At 46.5% G+C, this 14,601-nt stretch overlaps 1 protein-coding gene across 2 annotated transcripts in view; it reads left to right on the top strand.

Annotated features, from left to right (window-relative positions):
- Positions 1-14,601, top strand: part of Rufy2 (RUN and FYVE domain containing 2) — a 33,382-nt gene that overhangs the window by 7,698 nt on the left and 11,083 nt on the right. For both annotated transcript variants that reach the window (XM_059282056.1, XM_059282058.1), the window contains exons 4-11: positions 1,609-1,710; positions 4,959-5,082; positions 5,735-5,796; positions 6,862-6,927; positions 7,795-7,864; positions 10,694-10,795; positions 10,893-11,009; positions 13,371-13,538. In XM_059282056.1, the coding sequence (XP_059138039.1) occupies positions 1,609-1,710; positions 4,959-5,082; positions 5,735-5,796; positions 6,862-6,927; positions 7,795-7,864; positions 10,694-10,795; positions 10,893-11,009; positions 13,371-13,538 (811 nt within the window). The remainder of the gene's footprint in view (positions 1-1,608; positions 1,711-4,958; positions 5,083-5,734; positions 5,797-6,861; positions 6,928-7,794; positions 7,865-10,693; positions 10,796-10,892; positions 11,010-13,370; positions 13,539-14,601) is intronic.

The raw sequence follows: 14,601 nt of genomic DNA, 5'->3' as shown, positions 1-14,601 counted from the left end.
CCTCGAACTCACAGAGCTCTGCCTGTCTCTGCTTCTGGAGTGTTGGGATTAAAGCATGTGCCACCACGTCTGGCTCCACCATTTTTTAACTTGTAAATTTTGATATTTGTGTGTGTGTGTGTGCGTGCATGCACATGAGGACATATGTATGAGGTGTGTGGGAGTGAGGTGTCATGTGGGTGTCATGGTGGTCAGAGGACAACATTCAGGGTCAGCCCTCTCCTTACACTGTGTGACCTGAGGCTGGAACTCAGGTCACCAGGCTTGTGTGACAAGCACCTTTTACCCACTGTACCATCTCACCAGCCCTTAGTCCTTACGAATAAGATGACTTAGTTGTTTTGTTCCCCCCAAACATTTATGTCTATGTGTGCACATGTTCGAGTGTGTGTGCTTGTGTGTGCTTTCCTGAGCACACACAAAGGCACATATGCCATGGTGTAGATGTGAAGGCCCATCCCACTATATAACACCTCTTACAGAGGTGTAATATTCTAGAGAGCTCTTTCTTCCGAAGCATACGGTGGTACTTAATAACTTGAGGCCGGAGAGGTTGCTCAGTGGTTAAGAGCACCAGCTGCTCTTCCAAGGAACCTGTGTGTGTTTCTTAGCACCACGTGGTATCTCTAGTCTCGGGGGATCCTACACCCACTCTAGCCTCCACAGGCAGGCATTGCACCTATATGGTGCACAAACATGCATTCAGGCAAACACATGCACATAAATAAAAATAAAATCTAAAAAGCTCCCACAAAACCCCCCAGACCTTACCAGAGCAGGTTTTGCTGACCTCTCGAGATAAAATTGCTTGCTCAAAAAACTAGCATAAGTCAGGCGGCGGTGGCACATGCCTTTATCCCAGCACTCTCTGTGAGTTCGAGGCCAGCCTGGTCTACAGCGGGAGATCCAGGACAGGCACCAAAACTACACAGAGAAACCCTGTCTCCAAAACAAACAAACAAAACAAAAACAAACAAACAAACAAACAAACAAACAAACCAAACTAGCATAAGGGGCTGGAGAGATGGCTCAGCTCTTTGAGGGAACATGGGTTTGGTTTCTCAGCACCCACATGGTGGCTTCCAGCTGTTTCTATCCCCATCAGGTTCCAGGGGATCCGATGCCCTCTTGTGGCCTCTGCAGGCACTGCATGCATGTAGATGCGCACAAAACAACCATACACATAAAATAAAATTAGAAACCAGCATAAGGACCGAGGAGATGCTCAGTGGGTAAAGTGCTTAGCCGCACAGGCATGAAAACCTGAGTTTGGATCTTCAGAACCCGTGTGAAAACCAGGTGCCTTGGGTGAGGAGGCTGACAGGCAGAGCCCAGAAACCCTCCCTGGGCAGCACAGTTTAGGTTCAGTGGGAGACCATGTCCAAAAATAAAGTGGAGAAGTGATAAAGGCATCCCGAGACCAGCTTCTGGTTTCCACGTGTGCCCTCTTGGCAGAAATAGCACAGGTGTGCCCTGCACACCCACACACATCAGCATCTAGTTGATAAAATGCCTCTTTTGGTCAATGTGTACTTCAGCAGATACGGAGTACGTGGCCGTGACTTTAGCACTAAGGCTGATTTCTAACCCGTTCATTCTTCTTTCTAGAACCCCCCTGGGTCGTGCTAGAGCGTGGCTCCGATTAGCCCTTATGCAAAAAAAAATGGCCGATTACCTGCGTTGCTTAATTATCCAGAGGGAGCTCCTGAGGTCAGTATCATTAAGTCATGTTCATTTTTTTTTTAATTTCATTTATATCTTATTATCCAAAAAAGAAGTGAAGACCTGTGAAATACCATAAAACAAAAGAAGACCAAAATGAGAAGGCAAAGGACCCCATAGGGACATAACACCAATGCGAAGCTAGCCTAGGGCGGACACCACTAGCTTCTTATCCCGCAATATGGGGTAACTTAAGCATGTTTCCAAGTTGATTCCCTTCCTCTGAATTGTAATTTTTGTGGACACAAATTTGCATTGGGATTTGGGGATCTAATTGCACATTTCTTCTTAAGATCTTTAATGTCCAGATGAATGCTTCAGCTATATCATGAGCATTGTTGAATTGAAGGTCAGATGTTGAAGACAGCAAGGCAGTCAGTCTTTGAGGGGAGTGGGCCCAGGGCAACTCTCGTCCTGACTCCCTTGGCCTGCCTCTGGGCTATTTGGGGAATACCATCCTGTGTTTAGGTTTTTGTTTCTGTCTTTGAGACAGGGTTTCTCACTATAGCCTTGGCTGTCCTGAAACTTGCTCTGTAGACCAGACTGGCCTCAAACTCACAGAGATCCTCCTGCCGCTGCCTCCAGAGGGCTGGGATTAAAGATGTGCGCCACCACTGCCCGGCCCCTGTGTTTGGTTTTATTTGTGACTCTGGTTTCACGTCTCAGTTTTTCCATTTGTTAAATGAAAATGGCCATAGTTGAAGCTCTGGGATTTCTCAGCAGTATTCTGAGGACCAGTGAAAGCTGTAAGCGATACACGTGTGACTTGGTGGCACCAGAGCTTGCTTTTCCCGATTATAAAAAACTGGTAACTTCATTTTTAGACTATTCTCTTTGCAACTACCTCTCTCTGTCTCTCTCTCATCAGGGTCCCATATAGCACAGTCTGATCATGAACTGCTGTGTAATCAAGGATGACCCTGAGGTCTTGATCCTCTTGCCTCCAAGTACTAGGATTACAGGTGTGCACCACCATGCCTGTGGAGAAGTCTTGCTGGGACACTTTTTAGACTGTAGTTGTCCATGTGTCCTTAGTTGACGATTATCTACCCATTAGGAATACTTAGAGGGCTTGAGAAATGGCTCAGTGGTTAAGAGCACTTGTTGCTCTTCCAGAGGACAGGGTTCTGTTTCCAGTACACACATGGCAGCTCACAACCATCTAATTCTGGGAGATCCAATGATTTCTTCTGGCCTTTGAGGGCACCAGGTACACACATGGTGCACATACATACATGCAAACAAAATGCTCATACATGCTGGGCGGTGGTGGTGCATGCCTTTTATCCCAGGCCTTGGGAGGCAGGCGGATGTCTGAGTTCAAGGCCAGCCAAGGATACACAGAGAAACCCTGTCTTGAAACCTGCCCCTCGCCCCCCAAAAATGCTCAAACACATAAAATAAATCTGTTTGTTTGTGACAGGGTATCACTGTGCGCTGTGGCATGTTCTGTATGTTAAATGTGTTGCTCTGATTAGTTAATAAATAAAATGCTGATTGGCCAGTAGCCAGGCAGGAATATCGGCGGGACAAGGAGAGAGGAGAATTCTGGAAAGTGGAAGGCTGAGTCAGAGAGACACTGCCAGCCGCCGCCATGAGAAGATGTTAAGAGAAACACTGCCAGCCACGGTGATAAAAAAAAAACAACAACATGTTAAGATACCAGTAAGCCACGAGCCACGTGACAAAGTATGGATGAATAAAAATGGGTTAATTTAAGATATAAAAACTAGATAACGAAAGGCCTGCTGCGGCCATACAGTTTGTAAACAATATAAGTCTCTGTGTGTTTACTTGGTTGGATCTAAGCGGCTGTGAGCCTGGCGGGTGAGAAAGATTTGTCCTAACCGTGGGCCAGGCAGGACCAAAAAACCTCTAGCTGCAACTCTGTAACCTGGCTGGCTTGGAATTTGCTATGTAGACGAGGCTGTTCTCTAACTCACAGAGATCCACCTGCCTCTACTTTCTGAGTGCTGGGATTAAAGGCGTGCGCTGCCACAGCCAGCTATTCCAAAGGTCTTAATGAATCTGGGGACTGAAATTTCAGCTCTAATTACAAGTATCATAAATCATTAGCAGCAGTTGCTGAGTCCTGAGAATCCAGCGTCTCAGGCCTCAGGTTGCCTCTCTCTCCTGACTCTAAGACAAGGGTCCACAAGCTGGAGGGAGAGATGGCTCAGCAGTTAAGAGCACTGGCTTGCTCTTCTAGAAAACGTGGGTTCAGGTCCTAACATCCACAATAGCAGCTCACACTGTCTGTGATTCCAGTTCTAGGGGCCCTAATGCCTTCTCACAGCCTCTGTGGGCACTGTATTTGTGTGGCATACATAGATACATGCCAGTAAAACATTCACACATATAAAATAATTGTAGACGAAATTATAAACGGTCTTATTAAATAAGAAACACAGAGCCAAATACAGAGTTAAAAGCCCAAGAGATCAGAGCACTAGCGAAGATCCAGGACTACCTTTAGCTTACCACTCACTGCTGCTTCCCCTGAGAGAGCTTCTCACTGTGTGACCTGTCTTTTTATTGCTTTCTCTTCTGCCTTCTCATTGGCTCTAAACCCAACCACATGACTTCCTCGTCACTGCCTGTCTATACAGACCTCCTCATCACTGTGGTTGGTACTGGGATTAAAGACTCGGGTCACCATGCTTGGCTGTGTCCTTGACCAGAGACTCTGCCTGCCATGTGATCGGATTAAGGGCATGGGCTACCACCGCCGGACTTCTGCTTAGTGGCTCGCTTTTACCTCTGATCTCTAGGCAACTTTATTTATTAACATACAATTAAAATCACATTTCAGCACAAATAAAATATCACCATAAAATAACTTTTTAAAAAAGCCATGATCTAACTTCCTGCCCAAGCTGGCCTGGAACTTACTCTGTGATTCAGGCTGACCTTGAACTCTTAGCAATCCCCGCCTCAGCCTCCTTAGTCCTGGGGATTTGAGGCATAAGCTTTCATGCCCAGCATACCCCTTTTTCTTTTGATTTCTCTTTGTTTTTCCTTCAAAACATCTTTCTCTTCTGTTTCCTTTGGTCCTTTTAATTTTCTATGGAGACGGTGAGCCTTTTTACAAGTTAAGTGTTCCGAATGCACTTTGGAGGAACTTAGGTTGTTTCCATGTCTACAAGGTGGAAGAAGGAAGGGGAGGGAGGTGAGGTGTTCAGGGTAAGCTGTAGGCATTAGGTTTGTGATGAAGGTCTCTGTTCTGATGTTCCCAGCGAGTTCTATGAGTACCATGCGCTAATGATGGAGGAGGAAGGAGCCGTGATTGTTGGGCTGCTGGTCGGCCTGAATGTGATCGATGCCAATCTGTGTGTGAAGGGAGAGGACCTAGACTCCCAGGTGAGTGATAATCCAAACAGCGTTCTCATTACACACAGTTCCTCCTGGATCTCAGTGGCTCTAAGAGCTAACAGTGCTGTTAAACACGTAATGAGCAAAATGCAGTTGCATGTTGGGTTAGACAAACACCTGATAGAAACAGCTTAAGTGGGCTGGAGAGATGGCTCAGTGGTTAAGAGCACTGGCTGCTCTTCCAGAGGTCCTGAGTTCAATTCCCAGCACCTTCATGGTGGCTCAGCCATCTGTAATGAGATCTGGCGCCCTCTTCTGGCGTGCATGTGTACATGCAGGCAGAACATTGTGCATAGTAAAAAAATAAATAAATAAAAAAATAAAGAATGCAGAGTAACAGGCAGGGCCCAAGGCTAAGATGCGCTCCTCAGAGGCTCGTCCTCAGCAGCGGCTTGCTCCACCTGCCGCAGTTCCGAGTCTCCCTGTAGTCTTCAGGTTTTCATTCAAAGAAGGGATAAGCCACTGCTGTAGGTCACAGCTGTCAGGATGTCAGCAACGCCGGAAACGCCCTCCCGGACATGCCCACAGCATGCTCCCCTGACTGTCATCTCTCAGGCCAGCAGAAACTGACAAGACCGCCATCACACCATGCTGCTGAGGAGGACTTCTCTTTCAGTAAGACTCGATTTATTCATTTCAGGTTGGAGTGATTGATTTCTCAATGTATTTAAAGAACGAAGAGGAGACTGGGAACAAAGAAAGGTATGTTTTCCTCCGGATTCCCCAGTTTTAGGGTAGGTTTGTGTGCGTGTGTGTGTGCGCGTGTGCGTGTGCGTGTGTGTGTGTGTGTGTGTGGTTTGTGTTTATCTGTTTGGAGACAGGATCTCTCTGTGTAGCCCTGTCTGTCCTGGAACTCACTCCATAGACCAGGCTAGTCTCCAACTCAGAGATCTTCCCGCCTCTGCCTACCTAGTGCTGGGATAAAAGGCTTCCGTTACCCCCTGTAGCTTGAGTTTTCCTGCCTGGCCCACAGCCACTCAGACCTGACCAAGTAAACACAGAGACTTATATTGGTTACAAACTGTATGGCCGTGGCAGGCTTCTTGCTAACTGTTCTTACAGCTTCAATTAATCCATTTCCATTAATCTATACCTTGCCACATGGCTTGTGGCTTACTGGCATCTTCACATGCTGTTTATCATCGTGGCGGCTGGCAGTGTCTCTCTGACTCAGCCTTCCACTTCCCAGCTTTATTCTCCTCCTTGTCCTGCCTATACTTCCTGCCTAGCCACTGGCCAATCAGTGCTTTATTTATTGACCAATCAGCAACACATTTGCCATACAGAACATCCCACAGCAAACCCCCACCCCCACCCCCCTCACCCTCACCCCCAGCTAGGGGTTGTAGATTTTCAGTAGCTATTTGCAAATGAACTTGTGCTGTCTGTTCACAGCGTGGTTTCTGCTCCTCCCTCCCTGGAGCCCTGACTTGTATTTTTACTTCCTTTAAAAGCTCTACAGGGCAGCTAAGGAAAAGTCCTTTCAACGAGGTCGACTTTGGTCCCCAGTAAGGAGTCTTGGTCAGATCTGTCCTTGTTGAGAGACACCTTAATGACTATATTTTGTGACAGTGGTGGCTTAGTATCTAATTGGGTCTGTTTCAAGTGTATTAATGATATATTAGCAAGTAATTCAGGTTCCTAGTGCCCGAATTTCTGCTGTGTGACAGTCTGTTTTAAAAGCAAAGCCGCATTTTATCACTGATTTTTACGGCCATTTCCAGATGATTCAGATATATTTTACGCTCCCCTTTCCTCCCACCACAGGAATGTTCAAATTGCTGCCATCTTAGACCAAAAGAATTACGTCGAAGAACTAAATAGACAACTCAAGTAAGTACTCCGAGCACCTGCCGATAGTCAAGAATCTCATCTTAGGGGCAGCTTTGTGTTCAGCGTAATCCGTTTTCCTTTCGGTTAGCATCTTTGCAGGTTTGCCTTCTAAGCGTTTTTGAGGGGCGCTCGTGGCGCTGGTTAGATGCACAACAGAAATTAGTAATACACAGAGAGCTGGGTGTGGTGTCACACACCTGTAATAACCCCAGCACTTGGGAGGTAGCAGCAGGAAGGAAGGTCATGAGTTCGAGGTTCTGCTAGTAAGTCAGTTTGAGGCCAGCCTGGGCTAAACAAGGTCATGTCTTAAAAAAATAAAACAACAATAACAACAAAAAATCCAAAACTGCCAGGCGGTGGTGGTGCACGCCTTTAATCCCAGCACTCAGGAGGCAGAGGCAGGTGGATCTCTGTGAGTTCGAAGCCAGCCTGGTCTACAGAGCAAGATCCAGGACAGGCACCAAAACTACACAGAGAAACCCTGTCTCAAAACCTGCCCACCCCGCTCAAAAAAAAAAAAAAAAAAAAAAAAAAAAAAAACACACACACACACAAAAAAAAGCCAAAGCCAAAACTAAAACAAAAAGCCCCAAAGGCTGCTGATGTATCTCTTCACCTGCACAAGGCCCTGGACTCAGTCAGCCCGGCACCAAGAGGAACTATATAGAAACGTTGATTCTTTTGCTGGGGTCCTTATTGCTGTCTTAGCTCAGATCAAGTTAGCCAGGGTAATGAAATTGTCCCCGTCTAGGAATCTGTTCTGGGTCATGGGTACAGGCCGATGAACGTGAGTCTGGGTCAGTGTGCTGTCCTTGCCGGTGTGAGCTTGTGGGATTCTGAATGAGTTTTTCTCTTTGCCAATTGCAGCAGCACAGTCAGCAGCCTCCATTCAAGAGTGGACTCGTTAGAGAAGTCCAACACGAAGCTGATCGAAGAGGTACCGTCCCCAGCCCAGCGATGGAGGGGCGTCTTTTGAGTCCTCTGTTGTTTGTGATCCTTTTCTATTTAAGCATGAATGCTGTCAGCATCCACCCCACAACACACTTGTGAGCACACAGACACACACACTTACACAGACACACACACACAGACACACACACTTACACAGACACAGACACACTTACACAGACACACACATACACAGACACACACACAGACACACACACACAGACACACACTTACACTTACACAGACACACACTTACACAGACACTTTCATCATGGTGGGACGTTTAGAGTTGAAGGTTATATGCTCGACTCTGAGGTACTGTTATTCATTTCAGTCAGTCACCAGAAGTCGGCCCCCAGAGACAAACAGTCACACAGATCCCTAAACTCATAAGGTGTGATTCCCGTTACAGTGGGGACCGCCTGTGTGTAGGGCATGGAATGACTTCTAGTTGCCGTTGTCTGGCTAGTCAGAGTATTTCCCCTCACAAGCAGCACTGCATAACCCTGTCGCCTGCTTCCCACCTTCTCCTGTCTGTGTACAACCTATCAGCCATGGCTTCCCACGCTCTGAATGTGGCCATTGGGTGCCCCTTTGCAGAAGAGTCAGTTCATCCTTTAAAAATAAGAATAGATAGAACCCTGGGCTTGGGGAGTTGGCTCAGTAGTTAAGAGTATTTACGCTCTTAGAAAGGACCCAGGTTCGGTTCCCAACCCACGTGATGGCTCACAACTAACTTCAGTTCCAGGCTCCACCCATACACTCATGCAGGGATACACTACAAATGAATAGGTCTTAAAAAAAAAAAAATCCAGCTCTTCAATACTATCCATAGAGGTACTTTTTGAGATTATTATTTATTTATTTGAGCTAGGGTCTCACTATGTAGACCAGGCTGGCCTTGAGGTCACAGAGATCCATCTGCCCCTGCCTCCTAAATTCTAGGATTAAGGTGTGGGCCATCCCATTTGACTTTTTTTTCTTCTTAAGTTTATCAAACCTATTTTCTGATGTATGCTAGAAGCCTGTTATTAGCACTGTGACCCTATTTTTCCATGATAATTAAAATTCTTCTTTTAGAATTGTTCTGATTTCTTTCCAAACCAGGGAGTCGTGATAAATTGAATACTTAACAAATAAGAATGCACTGGTAGCCAGGCATGGTGGCACATGCCTTAATCCCAGCACTCAGGAGGCAGAAGCAGGGGGATCTGAGTTCAAGGCCAGCCCAGTCTACAGAGTGAATTCCAGGATAACCAAGGCTACACAGAGAAACCCTGTTTCGAACCCCCCCCCCCCGCCCCAAGAAAAGAATGCATCTGTGAGGCCAAACATGGTGTGGTGTACACCTGTGATCCCAGCACATGGGAGGCAGGGTAGGGAGTTCAAGCCAAGCCTCAGCTACATAATGAATTTGGGCAAGCCTGGCCTACATGAGACTCTGTCTCACAAAAAATCCGAAAGAACAATTAAGAATGCCATCTGGGGGACTGGAGAGATGGCTCAGAGGTTAAGAGCATTGCCTGTTCTTCCAGAGGTCCTGAGTTCAATTCCCAGCAACCACATGGTGGCTCACAACCATCTGTAATGAGATCTGGTGCCCTCTTCTGGCGTGCAGGCATGCATGCAGATAGAACACTGTATACATAAATAAATAAATCTTTAAAAAAAATGCCATCTGTATATTGCTGGCTGGACTCCCACTTGGGACCATTCTGGAGCTGCTCACGACCCTGTCTCTCTATTCTTGGCTTTCCATACACAATGAGGTTCGAGCTCTTTCCCCAAAGTGTTCAGAGTTGTATGACCTGATGGCCTCTACTCTACTTGCCCAGGCTTCTTTTCATTCTGGGCCTCAGAGTCAAGCCACCTGGGTACTGGTGTGGAGCTCTGATGCTGAGAGTTATCTGTGTGAGTGGCCACAGTTCCTGGAACCCCGTCACCTGTCACATCCACTGGGTGGGTGTCCTGTTGAGTCGCCATGAACATTTAACACCGTTTCAAACAACACAACCCTTTTTCCACAAGTCTCTACAGTGTGCTGTAGCTTGAGTTTTCCTGCCTGGCCCACAGTCAGGACAAATCTCTCTCACCTGCCAGTCCCACAGCCGCTCAGACCCAACCAAATAAACACAGAGACTTATATTGCTTACAAACTGTATGGCCGTGGCAGGCTTCTTGCTAACTGTTCTTACAGCTTAAATTAATCCATTTCCATTAATCTATACCTTGCCACATGGCTCGTGGCTTACCGGCATCTTCACATGCTGTTTCTCATCATGGCGGCTGGCCGTGTCTCTCTCACTCAGCCTTCCACTTCCCAGCTTTATTCTCCTCCTTGTCCCGCCTACACTTCCTGCCTAGCCAATGGCCAATCAGTGTTTTATTTATTGACTAATTAGCAACACATTTGCCATACAGAACATCCCACAGCAGTGTGCTTGTTTTAACAACTTATATTTTATGTGCACTGGTGTTTTGCCTGTATGTATATCTGTGTGAGGGTGTTGGATCCCTGGGAACAGGAGTTACAGATGGTTGTGGGTGGCATGCCATGTGGGTGCTGGGGCCTGGACTCAGGTCCTCTGCAAGACCAGGAATCACTGTTTGTTGATTGCTGAGCCGTCTCTCCAGCCCAGCGTACATTTTTTATGATGTACGCTCCCCTGTAATGATGGCGCCCCTGTAATGTGGGAGTCTCATCTTACTGGTGTTAGTGTTTGGTCTCCTTTGGTTTGTAGCCACAGACCTAACCCGTATAGCATGTCTACAGAAAGATGCTCAGAATGGCTTTTTGTTTGTGCTTCACCCTTTGCAGTTAGCAATAGCGAAGAATAATATCATTAAGCTCCAAGAAGAAAACCATCAGTTACGTAGTGAAAACGAGTTGATCTTAATGAGAACGCGGCAGCATCTGGAGGTGAGCAGTGACCGCAGAGCTGACTGGGGTCCTGAGTCCTGTAGGCTAGGTGTGTGTGATGACAGCATGGTGTGACGATGTGACCTCTTAATCCTAGGTTACCAAAGTGGATGTGGAAACTGAGCTTCAGACATACAAGCATTCCCGGCAAGGTCTAGACGAAATGTATAATGATGCGAGAAGGCAGCTTCGAGACGAGTCACAGCTCCGACAGGTAGTTTACCTTGCAGTTACACCAGCAAAATCGTGGGGGTAACTTACTCTCACGCAGCACCGTTCAGATGTTCCAGCCTTAGCTTCTGGGACATAGAACAGGACCTGACAGCCTTAATACACTGACTTTTTTTTTTTTTTTTGCATTTATTTTGTATGTGTGCACACACGTCATGGCACATGTGTGGAGGTCAGAGGGTAACTTTCCAGAGTCAGCTTTCCTACCAAATGGTTCTTCTACCACAGGTCATCAGGCCCGGTGGCAAACACCTTTATCCACTGTTCTAGTCCTCTCTGTTGCTGTGATAAAGCACTGAAAGTCCACGCGGGGAAGATAGGGTTCATACAGTCCTTTATTGGAGAAGCCAGGGCAGGCCCAGAAGGCAGGAGCCTGAAGCTTGCCTGCTCACTCAGGCTCATGCTGGGCTAGCTTTATACAGCTTCAAGAACTGTACTGCCCACAGTGGGACCTTCTACAACAGTTATCAAGACATCCCCCCACAGACACACCCACACACGATTCTAAGCCGTATCTAATGCTAATTGTGATGCCCATGGAGCCATGTTGCAGGCCCAGTTGTTCTTAAATTTTTTTAAGCTTTAAAAACACATCTCTTAGTCTTTTTAAAGCCTTCCAGTCTGTGGTTGTTGTGTGAATGCAGACCACCAACACAGAAACAATATGTAAGAGGACATAGTGAACTATGTAAATATTAGCAACTTCATATTGAAAATGTTAGCTTTCAGATAGTGGAACATGCACAAAAATGCACACATGTATCTTAATGAGTCATAATGCAGATACTTAGTCACTGCCCTGGCCAAGAAGAGGACACTTGCCTGCCTTTTGGTGCACTCTTCCTGTTTGTCTTTAACCTCAGCAAACGTCTTAGATTTTTTTTTTGTGCTGTAGGTGGACTTTTCTGTCCCACCAGCTAGCTCCCAAATAACCACACAGAAACTTATTATTAATTACAAATGCTCGGCCAATAGCTTAGGCTTGTTACTAATTAGTTCTTACAACTTTAATTAACCCATATCTCTTATTTACACTCTACCACATTGCAGTACCTTTTTTCAGCAGGGCATGTTCATCTCCTGCTTCCTAAACATCTGGCTGGCGACCTCACCCCCACGCTTTTTTTTTTTTAAAGATTTATTTTATTTATCATGCATACAGTGTTCTGTCTGCATGTTTGTCTGCAGGCCAGAAGAGGGCGCCAGATCTCATTACAGATGGTTGTGAGCCACCATGTGGTTGCTGGGAATTGAACTCAGGACCTCTGGAAGAACAGGCAGTGCTCTTAACCTCTGCCCACACTCTCTTTTTTTTGTCTGCAAGTCCCACCTAACCTCTCCCTGTCTAGCTATTGGTCAATTTAGCCCTTTATTAAACCAATGAGAGTAACAAATACTCAATGTGCAAAAAGATTGTTCCACAGCAGTGTGCTGCTTAGTTTTTGTTAACTTGACATGTGGGAAGAGAATCTCAACTGAAAAAATACCTCCATCGGATTGACATGTAAACAAGTCTGTGGGACATTTTTTTGATTAATGATTGATATGTGAGGGTCCAGCCCAGTGCGGGCAGTGCCATTTCAGGCAGCTAACCCTGGGCTGTAAAAGTAAGGAAGTAGTCTGAACAAGCCATAGGGAGCAAGCCAGTAAGCAGCATTTCTCTATGGCAGTGGTTCTCAACCTTGCTAATGCTGCAACTCTTCAAGACAGTTCCTCATGTTGTGACCCCCACAACCATAAAATTATTTTCGTTGCTCCTTCATAACTGTTAGGAATCATAGTGTAAATATCTGTGTTTTCTGATGGTCTCTTGGTGGTCGTGACCCACAAGTTGAGAACCACTGCCCTGTGGTCTCTGCCTCCGGGTTCCTGTCTTCACTTGTGGTGGACTGTACCCTGTAAGCCAAATAAACCCTTCCCTCCCAGGTTGCTTTGGTTTTGTGGTTTATCACAGCCACAGAAAGCACAATGGGACAAACAAGATCTCACTATGTAACTCTGGCTAGCCTGGAACTCTGTGTGGACCAGCCTGGCTTCAAACTCAGAGATCCTCCTACCTCTGCCTCCCGAGGAGTCCTGGGATCAAAGGTATATACCAGCATGCCCAGACCATCCTTTGAAGTAGAATCTCACTGTGTAGCCCAGGCTGGCCTTGAACTCAAAACAGTCCTCCTGTCTCATTCACTTCAGTGCTAGGACTACACATGTGAACCACACCAGGCAGGTTGATTGTTCAATGATAGATTTAAGAGGAGCAGATGAGTGGGACATTGTTTGCAGTATTGTTAATGGTTGCACATCTGATTTTGATAACCTGTTCACGAAAGACATTGTGAAATTTCAGGATGTGGAGAATGAGCTGTCAGTACAAGTTGGCATGAAGCATGAGATTGAGCTTGCTATGAAGTTGCTGGAGAAGGATATTCATGAGAAACAAGACACTCTCATAGGCCTTCGGCAACAGCTGGAAGAGGTCAAAGCAATCAACATCGAGATGTACCAAAAGCTGCAGGTACAGAGTGCTCTTCCATTCTTGGTATTGCTAGGAGTCAAGGCCCAGGCTTCCTGCGTGCTGGACAAATGCTCTACCACCGGGCCATTGATTTCCACCCCGGTTTCATTCTTTGTCTTTTCTTTTCATTTATTTGTTTGTTTATTTAGTACACAGAAGAGGGCGCCAGATCTCATTACAGATGGTTGTGAGCCACCATGGGGTTGCTGGGAATTGAACTCGGGACCTTTGGAAGAGCAGTCGGTGCTCTTAACCTCTGTGCCGTCTCTCCAGCCCCTTTGTCTTTTCTTTCTTTTTCTGAGACAGGGTTTCTCTGTGTAATCCTGGCCATCCTGGAACTCACTATGTAGACCAGGCTGGCTTCAGACTCACAGAGATCCACCTGCCTCTGCCTCCCAAGTGCTGGAATTAAAAGTGTGCACCACCATTCCTGGATCTTTTTTCTTTTGGGATGGTGTGTTTGTCTTCTCATTGTTGGGACAGGGTGCTTTCCTGATTGAGGTAATTTAAGGAAGGATTAATTTTGGTTTACAGTTTGAGGGACAGTCAGTTATGCTGGGGCAGGCAGTGGTGGGAGTAGCTTGCAACCCTACCTACTGAAGCTGCTTGCTCACAGACAGGACGGGAAGGGTAGCAAGGCTGTACACCTCAAGGCCCATCCCAGTGACTCATTTCTTCCAGTGAGGCCCAACCTCTAAAGTTTCCACAACCTCAGCCAGAGAATGGTGGCACACGCCTTTAACCCTAGAATTCAGGAGGCAGAGGCAGGCAAATCTCTGCCAGTTCAAGGCCAGCTTGGTCTACAGAACCAGTTCTAGAACAGCCAAGGCTACACAAAGAAGCCCTGTCTTGAAAAACAAAAAGATTCCACAACCTCCTGAATTGGTACCCCCATTGGGACCAAACGTTCAAACACTGAACCTGTGGAAGGTCATGTTCTCATTCGAATCACAACACAGGGTCTCACCTCGACAGTTTGCAGTCCTGCTCGATTATAAGCAGGCACTCATGCCAAGGTGCAGATGCGAAGGTCAGACGAGTTTGTGGGAGCCAGTTCTCTCCT

This window comes from Peromyscus eremicus, chromosome 16_21 (genome assembly GCF_949786415.1).
Source record: "Peromyscus eremicus chromosome 16_21, PerEre_H2_v1, whole genome shotgun sequence".
NCBI classification, from domain to species: Eukaryota; Metazoa; Chordata; class Mammalia; order Rodentia; family Cricetidae; genus Peromyscus; species Peromyscus eremicus.
Note: the sequence above shows the minus strand (reverse complement) of the source record. Positions and strands in the feature narration are given on the sequence as shown.